General features: G+C 42.8%; 2 protein-coding genes across 5 annotated transcripts in view; one reads left to right on the top strand and one right to left on the bottom strand.

The window, feature by feature from the left end:
* fbxw11a (F-box and WD repeat domain containing 11a) overlaps positions 1-8,316 on the top strand; it is a 19,082-nt gene extending 10,766 nt beyond the window's left edge. For both annotated transcript variants that reach the window (XM_008420234.2, XM_008420236.2), the window contains 6 exons: positions 3,555-3,804; positions 3,938-4,056; positions 4,987-5,097; positions 5,190-5,268; positions 5,633-5,797; positions 7,006-8,316. In XM_008420234.2, coding sequence (XP_008418456.1) covers positions 3,555-3,804; positions 3,938-4,056; positions 4,987-5,097; positions 5,190-5,268; positions 5,633-5,794 — 721 coding nt within the window. In that variant the 3' untranslated portion in view covers positions 5,795-5,797; positions 7,006-8,316. The remainder of the gene's footprint in view (positions 1-3,554; positions 3,805-3,937; positions 4,057-4,986; positions 5,098-5,189; positions 5,269-5,632; positions 5,798-7,005) is intronic.
* Positions 7,375-22,613, bottom strand: fgf18a (fibroblast growth factor 18a). Of its 3 annotated transcripts, none has more exons than XM_008420239.2 (5): positions 20,963-22,613; positions 17,650-17,689; positions 17,335-17,515; positions 14,013-14,119; positions 7,375-13,890 (listed from the first exon to the last, which is right to left on the bottom strand). In XM_008420239.2, exons 1-5 carry the CDS (start codon positions 20,992-20,994, stop codon positions 13,621-13,623), a joined length of 630 nt encoding a protein of 209 aa, XP_008418461.1. In that variant the 5' UTR covers positions 20,995-22,613; the 3' UTR covers positions 7,375-13,620. The 3 variants fall into 3 exon arrangements, with proteins under 3 accessions (XP_008418461.1, XP_008418462.1, XP_008418460.1); XM_008420240.2 differs by having other exon boundaries at positions 7,375-13,893; positions 17,335-17,512; positions 20,963-22,612; XM_008420238.2 differs by having other exon boundaries at positions 7,375-13,893; positions 20,963-22,608.

Here is a 22,613-nt window from a genome sequence, read left to right as displayed (position 1 = left end):
CTTGATACTTTATAAAATTTTTATGAAATGCTTTTAATACCGAAAACAAAGACTTTGTCTGCTGGTTATTCGTATGTAGCGGAAGGTCTGTAAGAACTATGTATTCATGGTAATTTAGATTTTTATCTTTCTACATTTCTTTGTTTTACAAATTTGTATTAAAACTCATAATAACCTCAGTGATACAAAAACAAAGGCAGTTTGATTGTATAGTTCCCATCAGTCACCATAACTCATAAGCCTGAAAACGATTATTATTTTTTCTCTTTTGAGCAACTCTATTAAATTCATAGACACACCCTATCACTTGTCTATACACTGATCCATCATAATATTAGGACAATTGATTAATCTGGTGTTGCCACTAAGATTAGACATTTGTCACTGATCTGATCCCCATCTGCAAAAAAAAAATTGTCACTGGTGCTTGGGAGTAACAGAAGCCTGTTTGGTGTTCACTTTGCTTCCAAACTCCCTAAAGGCAACATCCTAATAGGATGAGACGGTGTCTGACACACTCACCAAGGAAAGCTTTATACGGTTTTCCCCAAAATTATTTTTAATTACCGGTAGTCTTTTAACAGCTGAAGGTAAAAAAACATATATATATATTTGGGATCAATCATGTTTAATAGGCATTTGGTTTTATTTAGGTATTTAAACTTTACCTGCCAGTTTTGTTCTAAATTGATTTATTTTTGTAATTTCGTAAGGAGATCATTTAGTTGACAAAATCCGCTTTAGAATGTTTATTTTTTGGCAGTTCCAGTTATTTATTTGCAAACCTATTTACTTTAAATGCTTCTTGTTTCCTGCGTCGTAAACTTGTTGTGCTGCTTTAAACGACGTAATAGTTGATGACTAATGCTACAGCAGCGCGCATCGCCGAGCCCAGGACTCTCCCACATGGCTGAATGTAGAGCGTCACATCAGACATCAGGGAGCCCCCAGTGGCTGATGGGGTCAGACTTTCACTGCATTAATGCAAAGCTGCAAAATATATATATTTTTAAACCCCATCGCGGTTAGACCCTATTCAACATTATTGCATCTTATGCATTGAATTCCTTTTAAATGTACTGATTTGCTCCCATCTTCTGAATCAAGGGAAAAAAAAAAAATCATAGGACCATGATCACTAAGCCACCCATTCTGTCAAATATGCAATACCTCAGTGAATACTCAAATGTTTTTCGTGCCCACTTGTGATGCCTGTTCTTGTCGCAAAGCTCAATATATTAATCAGGTAAAGTAAAGTCAAAGTTCCGAACCTGCATTTTTGCATTTCACTTGTTTCTCGCCCATTTTTACGACAACCTTTAACAATTGTATAGATGTACATTTCTTTGCACATCTGGATACAATCCAAACCTATCTTCCAGGAAAATGATTAAACAAACTGAAAGTCCACAGTGTGCTGAATGGTAAGCTGCTAGCTGTTTAGATGACAGGATGCTTGTGGTTGCTGCGAGTATGACAACATGACTACATTTAAAGAGCAAATGCTGTTGAAAAGCCACAAATGGGAAACTTTTCTGCTGTGCTAGCAGAGGTGTGTTGCACGACAAATTTGCATGAAAATTATTCACTGAAGTCTTTCTACAGAGTCAAATGGAAAGTGTAGTTAAATTACAAAAAAAAAAGCAATAACGTATAGCTTTTTTTTATGATGATATAATTTTCCCCGAAAATTGGACGCATTACGAAACTCTTCGTTTACTCCTAATTGTTAACACACAGCTTGGCAATAACCGCATTAGGAGAAACAGGATATGAATATATCCATCACCAATTCAAAGCCGTTGCTAAAGATTTTTGTATACGTTTCACTGCAGGTACTCAAAGGCTATTTGTGGGTTTTTATGTTGACATATGCTTGGCTGCTGCACACAGAAGCTCAATTTTAATTCTTGTTACTTCACACTTCAGCCGTGCCTGCTGGCTGATATCCAGGGAAAATATGACCTCACTTCCTTAGCAACAGCTTGACAGGCACTTTGTTTGGAGGTTTAGTTGTCAGGTTTTCCAATGTGTTTTGCATTTGATTCTCGGTGCCCAGCGGTGCAGTTTAGCAACAAGCAGCTGTGAGTTCACACATGCAAATTCTTTACAGTTGTTTGGTATCAGCACTTCTCTGCTTGGTAGAAATGGTAAACAGGTTTCTTTCACACACATTCTTGTTTTTCTGTTTCTTGTCTTCCTGTTGCATGTTTCTTATTTTTTTCCTCCCAACCATCTTTCCTGCTGTCTCATCTTATTTTTCTTTCCTTCTCAATCCTGCTCCCATCATTCTCATTTCTTCCCTTTTAAATTTTTTCACATCTTTTCACACTCATCTTCTTGCTTTCTGTCTTATCCTATTCCATTTTATCCTGTCATTTATAGGTGGCCACTGATTTTCAGATTTTCAAATAAAATTGTCTTTAAAAAGTATTTGGTTGTAATGTATTGCTGCTAACATTAGGGGGCGGTAATGTCGTTAGCTTGTCTTTCAGAAGAAGACTAGCCGTCTTCCTTCACAAACTATTCCTAAGAAGAGAAACATGGTAATCAGAAGACAGCAGTTTTCAATAAACCATCTCTGGTCTCTTATTGAATATTTGTGTTGGGTTTTTTATATCTGGAAAACCACACTGGGAAGAACTTCTTGACTTTTTTGTTTTTGTCCTCATTTTGCCTCCTATTTATGAAAAATAAATGCTGCAAGACTTGATAAACAAGGAATGCATGCTTTCCTAATTAATTGCATTTTAATTTTATACATTTATTTTATCTTTGCAAATATTTTTTGAAGACTGTACCACTGCATCTTATTTACCTTTTATTAGCTTCTGATCTCTATTTGGTCCTCTTTTCTCTTGTTTTTCAGGTTTTATTTAATGTACTGTGCAATAAAGCTTTACATTCAGTAATAATGGACCACTTAGATGGACCAATGATATGGCCAGATATTGATCTTACTTTTTAAATTTCTCCAGCTCAGGGAGAGTGGTGGGTTTGCCATACTGTTAGAAAGATGCAGATGGGGAAAAATGTGGGTTAATTCTAATCTACAGACACTGCATTGTTTTTTTTCTGATTCCATCCAGCTCTGCCTCTCATGAAAGCTGTATATCATCAGATATAACAAAAACGTTTCTAGTTTTTGGATACTCTAGGAAACCTCCTGCTGGTGCATGTTGTTTATTTCAGGCATGAAAAAAGATTCTTGCTGTAAAATTGGACTAAAATATAGAAACCTTTTTTTTTTTTTTTAAACCATCTCCTGTCAACCTGCCAGGTACAAGTTTCCACATGAAATGAAATGCAAAACAACCAAAAAGGAATGAAATGAAATGGTGAAGCTATCATCACCATATGCTTTAGTTTGGTTTTAGTTGCAGGCCTTAATGTAATAAGCTTCAGTCTTGGTCCTGATGAGAATTTGGACATCATCAGTAAAAAAAAACAACAAAAAAAACATAACTGTCCAAGGAAGGATATTCAGATTTTTTTTGTGTGTGTTTCTCTGTCCATTTACCACCGTCTGCCTCTCTCTCTGTACGTCTCTGCAGGGTTTGGGAAGTCACGACGGGTGAGGTACTGAACACGCTGATCCATCACAACGAGGCCGTTCTTCACCTGCGATTCGCAAACGGTCTCATGGTCACCTGCTCCAAGGACCGCTCGATTGCAGTGTGGGACATGGCCTCGCCCACTGACATCAGCCTGCGGCGCGTCCTTGTGGGACATCGTGCTGCTGTCAATGTCGTTGACTTCGATGACAAATATATTGTGTCCGCCTCAGGGGACCGCACCATCAAGGTGGGCTAATAAAATGAGTTATTTCGTCGTCTTAAAATCTAAGCTTTGTTGATACTTTTGTTCCGTTTCAGTGCTTCCGCGCTTTCATTACTGCTCATAAATTCAAGATGCTTTTTTTTTTTGTCCAACGTAGGTGTGGAGCACCAGCACCTGTGAGTTTGTGCGCACTCTAAATGGTCACAAGCGGGGGATTGCCTGTTTACAGTATAGAGATCGTCTGGTAGTCAGCGGCTCATCTGACAACACAATCCGGTATGTCTGGCGTTCCAGCACCGCTGTCTGAAATGTACTTATTTTGTTTTCAGTAGTTGTCAAATATGCTAATGTGAGAAATCCTTTTGGTCTGATTTGCAATATATTAAAAAAATCCTCAGAATTATCCCTTTTATAAGACTGTGACATACTTGATCATAATAATTTAAAATAAACAATAAATAATATCACAAATGCACACTCGTTCATCAATTAGAAAAGGGCCATTTCACAGCTTTTTTTTCTTCACCCTCTAGACCTTGTTTAGTCTGTATTTTAAATCGCTGATTCAAAGGAACATAGCTTTTCAGTTTGTGTAGAAAAACTGGTCCAGTTTCGAGTCAAAATTCATCAAATTGAAATGTAGCTGTCCTTTGTTGATCCAGTAGCCGTTTACCACAACGCTGAACCGGAGGCCAACTTTGGCGTTATCATGTTTCTCAAATGTGTAGAATTTGAGGGAAATTTGATTCTGGAAAAGTATGAAGTTTGAAGCAAATTTAGGGGAATCCTGTTAAGGTCATCCAAGCATATGTAGGGAGCGATAAAGAGGACAGATGATCTAAATCAGAAAACGTCTCTTTAGAAAGTCCTAACATTTTAAATACAATGACAACTGAAGTAATTTAATATCAGATTTATACTTCTACAGTTTGGGCATCGTTTTAATAAGCTTTGTATTAGTACTAGCAGGTTACCTGAGCATTCCAACCTGAACACAGATAACATCAGAAGAGCAACTTAAAGCTATTATTTATTATTTAAATGATGAGATAAGATATTCCTTTATTAATCCCGCAGTGGGGAAATTTACATTGTTACAGAGGACAGAGCCGAACCAATATAAAAATGCTTTTATGTGTCATTCTTTCATATCTGAGCCTTTTTAATGGAAGCTGTTGAAGTTAATATTGGCTTCTCTTTCTGCAGGTTATGGGACATCGAGTGCGGGGCGTGTTTGCGAGTGCTGGAAGGTCACGAGGAGTTAGTGCGCTGCATTCGCTTCGACAACAAAAGGATCGTCAGCGGAGCCTACGATGGGTGAGGTTTTATTAAGACACTTTTTTTTTTCTTTTTTTTTTTAGCTAAAACGAGAATTGTTTGCTGACATTTCTGACACATTGTTTCTGCAGCAAAATAAAAGTGTGGGACCTGCAGGCAGCACTTGACCCACGAGCCCCTGCTAGCACATTATGTCTGCGCACTCTAGTGGTGAGCTGTTCCAATCAGTTTTTTTCAAGTTACTTTTTAAACTAATAACCTGCTAAATGGAGCCAAAAGGCAAGTCTTTAAATGCATCGTTAACATAAGTTAAGTTTAAAAAAAAAAAAAGATGATTTATTTGGCATTGCTTTCTAAGTGCTAGTTTGCACATGCCACCAAGCTAAGTTGTAATATCCCACTTTTAAGGTCTTGTTTAAAATGATTTCATTTATTATGGTTACCCAGAAAAATTATATCATGGTCTAATGTAAAACTTGTTTATATAAAACTTGCAGAAGAAGATGGAAAAAATATTGACAGCTAACGAGGAGGAAATTTCAGCTAACGGTTCTCGCGCCTTGTTTTTCTGCAGGAGCACTCTGGCCGCGTTTTCCGCCTGCAGTTCGATGAGTTTCAGATCATCAGCAGTTCTCACGACGACACCATTCTGATCTGGGATTTCCTGAACGTCTCACCTAATGGCCAGTCAGAGGGACGATCTCCGTCCCGTACCTACACGTACATTTCTAGATAGCAGGTATCCTAAAAGCATCACTGTTCAGGTCATTGGCTTACTGTGTCAAAAAATTAGGTCATCTTCAATATCTTTTTCAGTGTTAAGAAAAATCTAATGTTTTTCCTATATCTTTATTACACACAAAGTGATAAATTACTAACTTAAATTAGTCAGCTTTGATATTTTTGCCTTACAGTAAATGAAAACAAAAAAAATCTCTCACCTTCCAGAAGCAGGATAAGCCAGAAATGGTAATTGCTAAAGAAATTGACTATTCAGAGCAATGTATTGTAAAAAAAAGCGATGGGAATTTGATAGAAATTAAAAACTGTCCACAAACAGAAGGAATGGAAGCAACCGTTAGAGGACTGTGAAGCAAAGTCCATTCAAAAAGACTCCCACTACACCCAGATGTGTCCAGAACTCGTACAAGCCTTGCGATAGGCCCATCTGGTCCGTTCGCAGTGGTGTCACTGTGGTTGGCCAGAGCGCCGGTTTAAACGCTCGTGACTTTAAGAGGTAGATGGAACACCAGATCCAGAAGTGGAAATGAAGTTACAGCCACTTTTAAAGCAACCTGGGTTTCACACAGCATTGATGCTGTAACCTTTTTCACAACACATTTCCGTCATAAACCCATGAAAACGAGCCATCTCTGAGCTCCCTCTGGCCCATTCATTAATCACAAGTGGATACGTTGTTATCCCGCACATCTGTTATTTTTAAAATACAAGCCAGCATGACGGGATGGTTGTCCAGCATTGAAGTCAACACTGAGCATAAAATCTGCGTCGAGAGTCTCTCCACCTTGGGAGGAGGGTGGGGGGGGATGAACTCGGTGTAGTAATCCTGTTGTTGGCTGACCGGCGCTCCGAATTCAAACCTCCTTACTCTTCTTGTCAGAAAGGATTTCTGCATCTTGTTCATGGTTGTAAATTCTGCTTTTGGCTGGTTGTACAAATCATACATCATCACTACATCCGTCCATTGACCCGAGAAGGCAGTTTGCCCCTGTAGAAGTCAACCGATTCCTGTTAAATTTTCAAAAAACTGCATCTTTTGGGTTTTCGTTTGCTAAAAAAACTTAATGCCCCATTGTTAACGTTTAAATTAAGTTGCGAAATATGTTGTTTTATAGTTAATTTACTGAACGTTTCGATGGTATTCTCATTTCTCCTGATGCACTTCTGTGTTCACAAGCATCCCTTTATTTGTGCTCTCTCCCCTAGGTGGCGCAATGCATCTCACCCTTTATAGGAGGAAATCCAGGGCTGATTGGCTGATGGGTGCATCTGTTGCGAAAAGGAGCGCTTTTTTTTTTTTTTTTCCCCTTTGTCATCTCTCTGTCCATCTCCCACTCAGCCCCCCTCCTGCCCGTTCTGACAGACTCTTAAGCTTGTGCTCATTGCCTGCCAGTTCAGCAACGTACATACAGGCCAACACCAATGAGGATTCCCTACTGCAGAACCAACGCAACTCTCCCAAGAAGTTCATCTTCTGCTACTAATTTATATTTTGTAAAGTACACTAATGACAGTATTAACGTCAACCTGGCAAAAACCCACAAGCTCTTTTTTTTTTTTTTTTTTTGTTTAGTTTTTTTGTTTTGTTTTTTGGTCCCCTTGAAGCAAACTTAAAGCAGCTTCCGCTCCTCAGATTTTAACCCCTGCCAAAAACAGGTTTCCACAGATATGGAATTGCTTATAGATATATATTTATATATTACACAGACAAATGCAGACACAAGTGGCACAGTTGGACAGAAGATGACTGGAGCTGTGATACGGGAGACAGAGACTCTTTACTCGGCTCTTAAGCAAGAAGGGAAGGATGGGAGATCGAGCGACTGAAAGAGGGAGAAATGTTGGAGAAGGCTTCCCTGCGCCTTCTCCCAGAATTATGCTCCTCCTTGTCTCTCTCTTTCTCTCTGCACCCCACTCTCCCTGTACCCCACCACTTAGCCTCCCTTTCACAGCCCCTCCCACAAGGTGCACATTCGTTTGGAATAAGGGGGCACACACACACACACACACACACCTAGACACACACACACCCTCTGAACGCGTGTGTTTTTGTGTATTTGGACTTGTGAAAATGGCAGAACAGAGCAGAAGCGTCAGACATGCATGTGAGGTTGCCTTGGATACAGCATCCTGGTACACCTCTGCTTTTTTTCCTCTTTAATTCTTACTTTCTTACTGTTTTTTATTACTGTTATTTTCTAACTTTATTTGAGTATTTTGGTTCTTAGTACAAAGAAAATCATACTAAGCATAGTCCTTTCTCCTGCCACTCTTTCCCGGCCCTTCTCCTCATTCTTTCTACCTACTCCCCCTCCCCACTGTGTTTTTCTGTCCTTCTCACGCCATCTTTCTCTCTCCCATCATCCTAAGTGCTTGCTTTGGTAATGAGAGAAGCTGGAATTCAAGAGCTCAAAATTTAGCTGTAAACGGAGTTGTCTTGTCAAAAATTGTGTTGTATATTAAAATGATTTTTTAAAGAAGAAAATGACCTTATTGTGAATAAAGTACTTGACAGTGGTGGAGTGTTGAGCCAACTGTAAGTCCGAATGTCTGTCTGTTCTCACCTGTGTGAGAGTGTGTGTGTTTGTGTTATGAGTGGATTTCAGTCATCCTTCCTCTTCATGTGACGTACTCGGAAATGTCCCCAGTCAGGAGTAGGCATCGGGAAAGACTTAACCTTAGCTCAAGTGTTGACATGCTGAGGACTTCTTCACAGTCCTTAACCTGCTGGTGGTTTTCATCGACTAGATTTCAAGGTTTAAGCGTAAAGGGGAGTACGTCTTGTTTGGGAACCTCTTGGACTTTGCTTTTTGCGGATTACAATGTTCTGTATGTCTTCAAGCCATAACCTTTAATGTGCATTACAGTGTACAACAGCTATTTTGAGCTTTAGCCCCTACAAATCGGTGTCTAAGGTTCTCAACCAGAAAAAAAGTGGATTCCCTTCCCAGGTTGTTGGTTGGTCTTTGTCTCAATGGAGGAATCCAAAGACTAATCGTGGTCTCAACAGCAATATGAGCACTGTGCCAGTCTGTTGTGGTCAAGAAAGAGCTACAGCAAAAAGCAAAACTACCAGTCTGTCGACGTTCCAAACCTCACCTATGAACACATGGATTATGACTGGAAGGCTAAAATCCCAGATACAAGTGACTGAAAGGAGCCGCATTCTAAAGGAGGCGGGACTTGACCTTTGAACGAGCCTGTGTGAAGTCCTACACATCAAAGGAATGGCAGTCTGTTGAGGTAAATCTGTATCTGATCAGGATTGGTCCTGGATGCTTCCCTCTAAAGGTCTTCCAGCCAAGTTCCACTGGGAGCTTTGAAATCTTCCAGTATGAGCTGGGCAGGGCCACTGGGCAGAGGGATGTTTGCTTTTCCCTACTTGGATTAGTAACACCAGCACAAGCAGATCTCTGAAAGGCAGAAGAAAACGGATGGACAGATGGAAGTTTTGCTTGGAAAAACCCCAAACGATCGTGCATTTATAATTACTTTGTTCTGTTTCAGGCATTTTACCAAGTGGGGAAATCTGGTTGCGTCAGTTTGGTCCCAACTGAAACAAAACCTAACCTACAGGCCGGTTAGACTCACGAATGAATGGGAAACGTTTGTGTGCTTTTGCAAATCCCAGGGCAACATTTATTTATTTTTTTTTCCACGTAAAAGAATATTTTTCTGACCTTTACCACCAGATGGGAGTATTTACTCATTTTCCTGCTAGAGCACAACCTGTTTTTAAGGCTTTAGCTCTGACAGTTGGGTGGCCAAGTTTGGAGTCTAAACAACCTGTTACAGAGGATCACATACCACATCTTGTAAATGCTGTCAGTTTGAGAGAGAGATTTGAAATGCGGTACATTTTACGGCCGTCTGCATGCACTTCAGCTTTTCTTCTTTCACAACACGTGAGCCCACTCGTTCAACGCATCTCCTCCAGTGCAAGGGGGYGGCCTGCTGTGAGGGGACTGTCTCTACTGCTCCGCTTCAGCCAGTGTAACTGAATGTTTAAGATTCAGAGTATAAGTTATGTGGGATACATTTGCACTTGGTGGAGCACTGTTAATATATGATGTGTGTATGTGTTGGATATGGGTGTGTGTGCTTCCTCTGGGTCTGTGGGATTTTGGCCCATAATTCCTGCAGCTCTCAGGTCACAGCTCCGTTCTCACGCACATATTTGGCATTCCTTCCCCGACATGATTACCATACACCTTCCACTCTGGGTTTGGCTACGCGGAATATTTCCATCATTCCCGAGTGGAACTGAAGCAACGTTCCAGAAATGAACAACTTACACCAGCAAACCCCTCTCTCTCCCCCCCCCCCCACACCTCTTTACTCCCTTACTCGCTCTTCTTTATCCCACACCCATTTTCTCTTCCACCTCACTGTCTCCTCCTTATACCAACCCCACCTCCCCCTCGGTGCAGATTCCTGTTGCCTTGCAATAGGAATCCTCTGGTGCAACCTTTTTTTTCCCCCCTGAGTCAGCTGTTTGTGTCTGCCGAAGTGATTGGGTCATTTGGCAGTGACATCTCTTCTGTGACCTCCTGCTAAGATTGGGAAGGAAGGGATGGAGGATAAGAGCAGGAGAGATGAGAGGGAAGAAACGGCTAGAAAACTTCCGCTACTATGAGGACTCTTCATGCTCTTCTTTTTTGATAATTTGAAAAATAAATCAAATCAAGGTGCATTTTTGCAAACTGGTTGCTCTGAGAGTTTTTGTAGATGTTGGCATAATATTTTCAACAGCATTTAAAGTCTTAGCTGGTGTGCTTCTTGGCAGAAACCATATCTTACACTAGCTTTCAATTGTTCAAACTTATCTTGATTTCAATTTAAAAGCAGCTTTAAGGACAAGATCCCTGTCAAATTTCTCAAAACTGCTCCTTTCCATGCAAAAAAGAATATTACTACTGCTTGGGTTTTATCTACTGCTGGCATTAAAAACTTTCATGAATCTATTGTGCAGTGATTCTCATTAGCAGGAATGAAGTAGAAAAATCAGGGCATAAAGGTCTTATGCAAGCACTGCCATCACAGTCATAAGGCGGTTCTGCTCATAGATCTAAACGAAAAGGAGAAAATCAAGATCAATACATTATTGGGTGGACTGTAGGAAATGTATAAACTTGTAGTCAGATGTTTACATGCTCTCATCGACATTAATGCCCGAGATATATATATATATATTAAGTAACATTTATACTGAATTTTCTCTTTCTCACAAGCTCAAATATATACATTTACCCCAATAACATTTGGGTCCCTTGGCAAAGGTCTTGGCATGATTCTGGCCAAATATTTGACCATCTTACAGGAAATGGCAGATGACGCGGATTTTAAAAATAGTCCATAAATGTGCTGAAGTGGGGGCAATTCCAGAAGATTAATGCAAACATGCATAATCCGTTCTGGGACAACTTGTGACGTTTGGTATTGTCCTACTGGAACACAGAGTTGTGTCTAATTTTCAGCTATTTAAAAGTTGATCGGAAGCGATGTTGGTGAATTTGGTGGCGGTCGTTGTTAGTTATTCAACCTACTTCATGCCATGCACAAGTACCCATGGACGGGAAACATATGATTTCCATGATGCTACCACCACCATGCTCGACGGTGGATACGTTGTTGTTGGGTTTGGAAGCCTTACATCGATTTCTCTAAAACATACATTTTTATCATCATGACCAAACAGCTCAATTTTGAACTTTTCTCCAGAAGACGATTCACTGTCACTAAGTGAGCAGCTGTTGATTTCAGTCATATTTGAGGGTTTTGATTTTGGAGCAGGTGTTTCTTTCTTGGCAGACCCGTTCAAAGTCTATGATGATGTAGAACTCACTGTGGACAGTCAACTCGAGCTTCAGGATATTAAATTTCATTATGGCCCTGGTGGTTCCTGGGTTGTTTCGAATGGCCTAAGCAACTTCATTTAAACTAGGGGTAATATTCGAGTTCAACTCCTTGGAAAAATGGACACAGCTGTCCAGACGATGATCACAAACACTTCATAACTGGTTTTGGAATGGATACAATAGGAAAACCTTAAGCTTCTTGAATGGGCCTTCCCTCAACCATACGATGACAGTCAGTCAGCCAAAGTTGAGGCTACACAGAGCACATGAGACATTTTTAGATTGGGTCATACTTGATCCGACAAGAATGGTAAAAAGTAATGATGTTTTGCATCACACAACCAGTTTGTTTATTATACTGTCATTTTATATGTTTAATTTTGAAAGTTATGACTGGAAGGCTAGAAGAGGAAGAATTGTTTGGATCAACGTCACCACGCCCCCCCGTTCCTTAAAAAAACACCTAGAAAAGCGACCACACCAACAATAAATTAATAAATGAAGCTAGACAATGGGTGGCAACTTGGCTGAAAAAAGATACCTTCAAATTATTCATGAAATAAGAAAGTGATGAAGCTGCTTAAAAGAAACTGGGAGACGTTTGAAATGTTTCTGAAAGGTTTACTGAGTCAAGAAAGACTGCTGCACACAGAGCTGAAATAAATAAATGAAATAATTTTATCGTAATAATTATAGTAACCATCATAGTAAGATTGCTTATTTACGTTTCTGTCTTTCTTTAATATATAATATATATATATTTATACTTTCAATAAATTGTTCCCTTTAATTTTTCTTCCCTTGTGTGTATGCATGAGACTTTGGCTATCCCACTGAATGTCCTGGTAGCAGCACTCTGTATCCACGGTATCTCACAGGAGCATCATCCCCCTGGGTCGTTTCTATAGCGATGCTATAAGAGAAGGCACACTCCCCACTGGGCTTAGCCAAGCACTCATCACCTTCTGCACCTTAAAGCTGTGGATGTAGCGTCCTCGAGGGGGGGGGGAGCAAAGAAAGAGGAGGAATCGTAAAGAAAGTCTCCAGTTGTCTTTGGTTGCAGTTGGTTTGGTTTGCAGTGAGTTGTTGGCAGAATTTGGTGCAGCTTGGTTTATTAAGTACATTCCAGTTCTTAAAGCTTCGGTCCCTGCATCGACATGTCCTGGGACAGCACGGTCCATTTCCAGAACCTCTTGTGATTTTTTATTTTTTTTTATTATTATCTCCAAGCACTCATGCAATACACATTTCCTTGTCAGCCTCTCAAGAACATGCATATATTCAGTGTCATTCACTCTAATATTTCTTCATTCATCCTTAATTTTCCTGCCTTTCGCCCAACAGTCCCACAGGTTCCCACCGGTTTAGTAGTGAGACAGGTAAGTGCGTCACATGTCAACAGTTCATTATATGTCCTCTGGGTCCGTGCGGATCACCATCTCTGTATCCTTTCGAACATTTTCATGTCCCAATTTTCCCTTTGTTGTAGCCTAAGCACTCATTGTCTTGTTCAGCTAGTCTTTCCCCAGCTATGCTTTCTCTGTATGGTCCAGTTACAATCCCACGCTTGACACAGTCCACCTGGACTCCAGACAGGATTATGGTTGGGATGTGGTTTATGTGGTTCTGGATTCCAGGCCTTTGTTATGCCTTGGACTCCGACTGACCTTAAGGCTCTCTGTCACTCTTTCCGAGTTTCCAGCGTTACTGGAGATACAGTCCAGTTGGTCCAAGGGAACAAAAGGTTAGCGAAATTGTGACTAACCAGGTGCTATGAGTGTTGAATTAGGATTCTTAAAGCTGAACCCCATTAATGATTCATCGGGTTTCTGGTCAATATTTGTCCCATCAAAGGGATGGACGATCAGTCGAGTGCAACAGAAGAGATGACTGGGTTAGCCATTTGGAGGCTCAGGGTGAGGCTTGTGCTCCTCAAGACTGTGGGTGCTAGCGTCAGCCACTGCTAGCGTGTCCCAGTGGTGCGGACCCTTTTGACCCGCTTGCTGATGGTCGTGAAGCGGAAGGGTGTGGTGAGGTCAGGCTGTTCCCCGGGCGGAAAGCGTTTCATAAAGTGTACGTCCTGCTGGTTGGGGAGCGTGTGGGGTCCCCGGCGAGGACGCCCCCTTTTTGTGAAGCCGACATACCAGCCCGTGTAGCGCGCAGACATCAGAGCTGTGTAATGGTTTTCCAGGACCATTTCCACAAAGACGCAGTCAGCGCTTCGGTTGCTGGCCTTCTGAGAAAGAGCAGGAAAAAAAAAAACCACAGGTATATACACAATGGCTTAAAGTGAGGCCTGTGAGGAAGTTCGGAGACATTGTTTTATGAACACGTCCGAATAAGAAAGCGGCTCACCTTTCCCACCAGCTTCCCGCGGCGATTCATGCACAGGTAGAAGTTGGTTTCTTTGCCTCGGATTCTCACCTGGCTACCAAAGGTGTCTGCCTCCACTACAAGCTGGGCTTATTAAGGGACAGACAGAGAAACAGACAGACATTAGAGATGAATGTGTGTCTGTTTGTTGATTTATTAATCCGACAGATATGAGAAACCCCAAAACTTTTGATCTCCTTTTGTTCAGGGCTTCCTGTGATCTATTACAATGGCAAAAAAATCTGAACTTAACTGACATCCAAAGTAAAAAAGGTTCACACCCAAAAACAAAGTCTTGAGTGTCTCCATGTAAACTGGAACATTTGTCTCATTACAACCACAGACTGGAATGGTGTGTTAAGGGTGACACGCATTGTTAATTTTCCGCCACAGATGAGGTTTTCCACAAAGGTCAAATCTTTATTATGGGTACATCTGGCCAGAGTGCCCCCTTCAGTGTGTTTGCTGTATCCTCTTAAGATGAAAAACATTCATTTGGACTTCTAACGGCTTTTCAACAATCGCTATGTCTTGCAACTCACCCGTAAGGACTAGATTGGGGGAGTTCACAACTTGTAGTTGCCCTAACAACAGATTTTCTCACCTGAGCTGTGGATCTCTGCCGATTCTCAAGAGTCACTATGGACCTCCTGGGCTTTTCTGATTAATGCTCTCATTATCTGGAGTGTGATTTTTACATGCATTCAGGTGAACGGTGTAAATGGATTAGGTGACTTCTGAAGCAAAATGCTTACACCGGATTTTATTTAGCGGTGAGTTGAATACTTATGCACATCCATTTATAAATACCGATTTGCAAAATTTTGAAAATCCTGTATGCTTTCATTTACAAATAGGTGCTGCTTTGCACTGGTCTACCTCATAAAATCTCACTGAAATATCAGAAATGTTGTCTTCACGTGAAAGACATTCAAATGATCCACTCCAACTTCATCCATAAAGCACTTTGAAAACCACAGCGCACCAAAGTGCTGCACAGAAAAACAAAAAATAGAGTAAAATACAAACGATGATCGAAAATACATAAAGCAGCCACGTGAGGGAAAGAATTAAGAACAATAAAAAAAGATAATGAAAATAAATAATTTGTTCAACATCTCACATGGTGTCAACAGCTTGGACAAAAAGATGGGTTTTAATCAGCTGACATTAAATTTAAACCAGTCGAAGCATTTTGTCTGGGTCGCAGTATGGTGATTCATATAGCCCCTATTACCTGAGTAATAAATCACAGGCAGATGTGAATGTCTCTGGCAGGACAGATGGCTATTAGAGCAGGTTGATCACACACATGGATGTGAGAACTCTGACTGCACACGGGCCTTGAGGAAAAATAAAAAGATAACAGCCGAGAAAAAAAAAAAGGCAGCCGAGGGGAGCCGAAGAACACTCAGTCTGAGTGCCTGTGATCCTGTTGTTTTAAGGCGTGTGCGTGTGCTCCTGTGCCCTTTTGTGTTTTTGCGTGTAGGCGCACAATGTGTGTTCAACCTTCCAGGCAGCAGGGCTGCTGCTTCACTAACTACACACCTTTAGAGAGTGTTTGTGCCTGTTTAAAAATAAATCCTAAAATGGTTCCTACATGACCTTAGTCAACAAAGGGGTCAGCAGAAATCAATGCCTCCCTCCCTCTTGTCCCCTTCATGTCTCTTCCCCCAACTGTCTTCTCATCTCCCTTCTGCTCTTACTCTTCATCTTTGTACTGTCATACACGTTTTTTTTTTCCAGATTTATTCTCTGTGCCTGTAGTTCGGACGCAGAAACCACCGGTCTAATTGTTGGTTGTTTTTTTTGTTGTTGTTTTTTTTTTTGAGTCAAGTCATATTTTAAATGCTCATATAAAAACAGGTGCATCTCTGCATGTGTTGTACCCGGGGCTAAACGGACAGACATGTGACCTGAAATGAATAGAAAGGATGTGCCAACATACAGAATTATGAAGCTCTATGGGAAGGCTTAATTGATTCTGTGCTGTTTAAGAATGGCTTAGCCATCATTACACATCTAGCAGGAGGGATGAAGGATGTTGGGGGATGGACGGAGAAAGTGTCAGACGATAGATGGAGGGAGGGAAAGGAAGCCTGCTGTTTAAAATCCAGAGGAGACAACAGGAAGGATGAAAAATCAATGGTTGGATCAATGAAAGAGATGAGTTTCTAACACTCGGTCCGATGCTCTATCCGAGCATCGATGCTAGGCTCCTTCCTTTATCTCACACTTTTTTTTTTCTTTCGTGACACCTTTTCTCTCTGTGTCTTCTCTCTTGTGAATCACTGAGTCTGCAGCCAGTCAATGTGGTCTTTGTGCTCCCAAGACAAGCTTCGCTGCCCCTTTGTCAAAGCCACAGAACGGAAGGCCTGTATGTGTGCTTTTATGTGCATCTCCAATGATGCATGGATCTGGTCAACTTTCAAGTCTTTGTTCTTCTTACAGTGACTCACTAAAGTATGCACAGCCCTTGAACTTTTTCCACGTTTTGTCACATTACAAACAAAACCTTCAATGTATTTTTTCATGAGATTTTATGTGGTAGACTAACACAAAGTGGTGCATCTTCGCAAAGTATAAGGAAAATTAAAATTTGCCGATATAAATCAGCATAATGTGCGGCATGCATGTGTATTCAGCATCTTTCTTAAGTCTGTACTTTGTAAAATCACCTTTTATTTAATATCAAATATTTTGGGGAATGTCTCTGCCAAATTGCAAACAGCAATTCCCAAGCCTTTATTATGACTGGGCTAATCTGACATATGGATACGATTTGATCTGAATCAACTCAGGCTAACATGGGAGATTCAATCTCTAGCCCTATCTATCTAAAGTCTCCTACAGCCTCCAACAAGTTTATTTGTTCCAAGGTTGTCTTGTGTTTAGCTTCCGGTTTTGAATGATGGACTCAGCAGTGTTCTGTGAGACGCTTAAATGTGACGATATTGTTTTATATTCCTAACTCCGCTTTAAAACGATCTGTAGCCTGTCTGCAGCGCTCCTTAGTCTTTATGATGCTGCGCGTTCATTGTTTACTACGGACCTCAGGGAAGAGGAAAGAAAACTGAACGTCCACTAGTGTTTTACATCAAAACCGATTTCTACTTGGTGTTGTTCTGTCAGTAAAAATGTGTAAAAGAAAAAAAATAAATAAATTAGGTTTCAACATGGCAAAATATTCAAAAGGTGTGAATACTTTGCAAGGCCGTCCGCATGTGCAAATAGGACATGAGCACATTTAGTAGTCAAGTGCTACTACTCTGCTTTTCACTGTACGTTTGTGTTTGTGTCTTACCATATTTGTCTCCATCTTCTCCCTTGGCACTGATCCTGCGTCCCAACACCTGGACGTGCTTGCCGCTGGTACGGCTGTAGAGCTGGTAGACTCGGTGGTGTCTCCGACTCATGGTGTCTCGCACCTGCGTCTGGTTCTCCACATGCACACTGAAGTTGACTCCATCCACGCCAAGTACCTGCTGGAACACCCACAAGCACATCCGCAGTTTGGCAGAGGATTGGGAAGATGCTTGAAGGAACGTGCATAAAATCAATACACAAGACGTCTTTCACGCTACACAATCGCTCCTTTGTCATGCATGCCGTCTCTCACCTGCAATGGATTGCACATCACCAGTAACATCTGGATACATCTGGAAAAAGCAGAAACAGTGAGTTAAGAAATATAAAATTTTGGAAGATTAGGGCATTACACCATCATTTCCATTTCTTTCTTCCTCTGTTCTCTCCGTCCGACATCTCATTTCCTTCTCGGGTGATTACTCACACTCCTGGGCGTGAGACTGGCTCGACGACTTGACATACGGACCGGCAGATGTCCAGGAATCGAAAGACAGACAACACCCAGGGCAGTGTTTTCGGTAACGCTACCAGCCTCCTGTCCGAGCCCACTTTCTGACCCATCTGTGACTTTTGCCCTTCCAAAAATCTGGCCTGCAAATGACCCGACTGGACCCAACACCGACATGGCAAACATGCCGAGACGAGTAGAACACGTTTTTGGTTCGCACATCTAAGGAAACGGGCTGGCTCATTTGGCCGCCTGTGTATGTAGACAGCTGTGCTGGACTACAGGTGTTCATTCAGCTGTGATGTGGCTTTCGAGAGCGGTGGATTGTGGTTACATTTGGAGATGCTTGGAATATGTGCGAACAAGAGCTAAGACGGGGAAAAATGATTTATGGTGGCACGGTGCAAAATTTTTTTGTTTTGTCTACATGAAGCCTATTAGTTGTCCAACTAAAGGTTTTTAATCATTACAGGGGAAACAGCTGGTTGCGCTTATTAAAATTCTTCTCACTTTCTTGCCTAATTGACATGTAGACCTTGACCTTGAATGCATCGCACGTTATTTACAGCTTTTGTAAGGGAGTGATTGTGTTGCAAAATCTTCTTTGGCAGTCCTTGAGCAGCTCTGAATTAGTGGCTGAACACTTGATGGAGTTCAAAACCAAGTGTGTGGGCTGAAAAGCAATTCTATGAATTTTGTCTTTCCCCACCTCATCTTTTGCTATCTCTCTGCATGCTTCTTCTCTCTCTCTCTCTCTTTTTCTCTCTGGCTCGCAGTCCTCCCTGTTGCTCGCCGAGTTTATCTCTCCCTCCCCGTCATTTCTCTCCGCTCTACCTTTCTCCTATCATCCCCCCTGCCTCCAATCTTTCTTTATGTTTAGGGTTAGCAAGGGTGACTCCTCCACACTGTCATGGGTACACACACAGATGTGCAGATGTGTGCAGGGTGAATATGTGTATACAGGAGGGGCAGACAGCTGACAGCTGGGCCTAAGCAAAGACATGCTGAGAGAGGCAAATAGCAAAGAGAAGAGGAAAGGTAGGCCGAGAGGTACGCAGCGGCCCAGGCCGGGAGAAGGGCTGTGGAAGATAATGTGAGAGTAAAAAGAGGAGAGATGAAGCTGAAGAGGGCTGAGATGGGAGAGTGGAGATAACATCTGAAAGAACAGGCAGACGTACTAACGTGAGGCAGGGGAGATGGGGTCAGAAAACACAGAGGTTACACATCTCGAAGCAAAGGGGAGAAAACAAAAAGCAAATTAACGACAGAGGCGAAACCGCAAAGTGCAAAGCGAGACGAGAAGACAAAAGGGCAAACGGTGGAAGTGGAAGGTGTTCAACATGTGCTTAGTGTTGCGTAACATGTCTCTGTGCCCTGCCTCGTACAAATACACCCCCATGGCCATCTTGTTTCCCCTCTATTTTTCCCTCTTCTGTCTCATAAGACTCCATAGCCGGTGTTGTTGGCTTGCTCCAGGTCGTCCTAATAGATGCAGACATCCTGGGAAATGCAGCGGAGCATTGGCCCTCACTTTTTTGCCTGCGCAGCCGAAAAAACCAGAGCGCCTGTGCATTGTGAGGACTCTCAGCTGTTAAAACACCACGGCTGCACCACTGCCGAGGACGCTGTAGGAAAAGTGCCTCTGCACTGGATTCCCCCGCTCCCACAAAAACCACAGACACTCCATATTATGCCAGCTACAGAGAGAAGGAGAAGGGGAGAGGAAAGAGAGAGATGGGATCAGCCGGGCGGTGGGGGGAGGGATGAGAAAAACGAGAAAATAAGAGAGTGCAGAGTAAAAAATTCAAGAGGAATAAGGACAGAAAGAGGTAGGGGAGAAAGAGGGAAAGCCCAATGTGCCCGGGCCCACTGCCAAAATAAGCAGCCATCTGACATCATAAACCTACATCCCAGCAGATCAACCATATGGAGGCTGCGGTTAGGAGAGTAGGCCTCAGCGCTGTAGACTGGGCACTAGCGTGGAGAAGAGTGGTTGACCTGTGGGACTCGGCACAGAGTGGCGGTTTCAGACTGTGTGTAGCAGTGGTTTACGTGGTACGCCAAAGTTGGAGCAGTGGGCTTCAGCAAAGTTCAAAAGTTTTAAATGTGCTGCAAGCAGACCCCGCTTTAGAGTTTTGCTTAGACCTGTGGGGGATATGAGCAGCATTCGAGGCTGATGACGCAGCAGAAGTCTGAACAAGTCACAGAAATTAGCAGGTTGTTTAGACCAAAAGCCCTAAACTGAAAACCTGTGATCAAGAGGATTAAACGGCATCTGGAGGATGAAAAGCGGCTGTGGTAACACCGGTAAGTGAGATGGAAATTAATAAAAAAAGATGACTGGGAGAGCAGCAGATTAGCACAGAAAGTGTCTCTTCGGATGCCGCCAGGGGCACCGTCATTCATCAGTTATTAATTTATACTTCTTTTAATCTAAGAAGGTATCTGTGGGGGAAAAAAACAAAACAGAAATGGTATGGGCAAGAAAGGAAGACAGATGTAGCCAGTTAGGTGAGAGGAAGGCACAGAGACACAAACGGCAGCACACACCCTGTCCAGGTTGTGTAAGGAATGAGAAGTATCTAAAGATGACTGCCATCTGGGAGACGAACAGCCGACACAAAGGAAGAAAAATAAACCCCCTGACTTTTGAGGAGGAACATCTCAAACGCGCACCCCTCCACACACCCTCCCTGGTCCTGCATCCTCCTCCTTCCATATATTTGCTCCTTGGCTCTATAATTTAGCTGTCCCACAGATAAAGCCAGTGTTTTTTGATGGAACATTTGAAATATTCCAAAACCAGGAGAAAAAACACACTTGTTGAACAAAAAGGAAAATTGATCCATTTCGAACCTGGCCATCCCCAAAGTGAGTGCAGATGGTGATGAAGATGTTTATGGCAGGTTTTATGAGCAACAAGGCCCCGACTCTGACCCAATGGCCCTGAACTGTCAGCCAATCAAAACAGACCCTTGCACTCCTATGTCTTCTGTGGAGTAATGTAACCCTTAGACATTACAGCCCTCATCTTCATCTGCTGCCCTGACCCTCCTAAGACGTTTAGCCAGAGCAATAGAATCCGAGTAAAGAAATTAGATGAAAAGTGACTTACAAGACGGTCAACGTGGAAAGAAGGGACCACATTGCTTCCCCCCTCCACTATGGAACTTGGCCCAGAGACGGTCTCCTCGCTCGGTCTGAGCCAGTCCGACAGTCCGGAGATTCTCCCTTCACGCCGTGAACCTGATGGATGATGTCCAGAGTCAAAGAGTCAGTTGTCACTCCTGTTGGCATCGGCGGCAGCGGCGTGCTCCGGTCCTCCCGGTGTGGATGGCGGAGACGAGACGGCGTGAGTGATGACCGCCGGGCAACCTTTAACAGCCGTCCTGACCGGTGGTGGGACAGATGGGCGGGGGCAGCAAATGGGCTGCGCGTTCCCGACAGAAAGCGAAACAGGTGAAAGCGCGTTCACGTGTTACAAATTGCCTGCACCGATCGACCTAGCTGACCCCCAGGAACAGATGCGTAATCCAGTGCGTAAAAGTTTTCGGCGCTAGGAGGAGGAAAGAAAAGGGAAAAAAAGCGGAAAAAAGCCGAACTCGCCGAGATCCACAGACGGGAGTTAGAGGCAGGTTTAATCCAAGCTGTGCGGGTTCTGGAGCTCTTGCAAGCGGGTTTCCTGGGCTGGCGGTTGGAGCAAACTGCGACCTGGATGATGGGGCTCTGAGGGCGCAGGGTAATTCAATGCGATCGCGGTCATCTCTGCGCCTCCACGCTGCGGGTCTGGAGCTCATGTGACACCCCCTCTAACGGTGTACCAGGAAGACGTTGATAAGGTCCCGGAGCGGTCCAGCTCAGATGGAAGAATATGGGCAGTCCTGAAATAGGGGGGTAGTAGAAGGGAAAGAAAGATGATGGAGGAAGGAGGTGGCTGGAGAGGATGGGAGCAGCTGCGACTGGGTGGCAGAGTCAGCCACCCGCGACACGGCGAGGAAATGACATGCCGCACTTTGCACCTGATTTTTCCGGACTCTTTCCCCCCGCCACCCCCCGGCTCTACTCAGCCGCTGGTTACCACTTGGCTGCAGCAGTCCCCTCTGCGCCCTCTCAACACAATACCTGCCAAAACACAGCACGATGACATCACCTTCAAAATGTTTGAAGGGGGGGAATGCAATACGATCTTCTTATTTATTTAAAAAAAAAAAAAAACGCAGAAAAGTTTAGGGCAGTTTCACTGACAGTGTGTTGGGGGGAGGACCGGGGGTGGGGGGTAGTGAAACACCAAAGTCTCTGCAGCGTTCCAAGGGAAAAGGGAACTCTGGGCTGCAAAAAAAAGAAGCGGTGGAGTGAAACTCACCAGCTTGTGAAGAATAAAAGTTAAAGGCAGAAGGTGTTTACTCAGTCATGCTGACAGACCGACACCCCCAGAACAGAGCAAAACCTTACACTCCGCTGCTCTCGCATGTCTCTGCCTCCCCGTTTCATTCAGACACCAGAGGGGAAAAACGCGAGAGAACGCAAAAAGAATCCAGCCGTGCGCTTTTATCCACTTCACTGGTATTATGCAGATCCTTCTTCTTTTCAAAAATAAAAAAAAGGTTTCTTTCCTTTCTCTCCCTCTCTGTTTTTTTTTTTTTTTTTTTTTTTTTTTAAATAGCTCCTCTTGAAGGGGGGCTGCACAGGAGAGGCGCGTCGGCAGGCACAGACCTCACTCCAAGAAAAACCAGAACAAGATTTTAACAGACGCTGATCAATCCTCC

This window comes from Poecilia reticulata, linkage group LG10 (genome assembly GCF_000633615.1).
Source record: "Poecilia reticulata strain Guanapo linkage group LG10, Guppy_female_1.0+MT, whole genome shotgun sequence".
Taxonomy (NCBI): domain Eukaryota; kingdom Metazoa; phylum Chordata; class Actinopteri; order Cyprinodontiformes; family Poeciliidae; genus Poecilia; species Poecilia reticulata.
The sequence above is the reverse complement of the archived record's forward strand: the minus strand, read 5'-3'. Positions and strand labels throughout refer to the sequence as shown.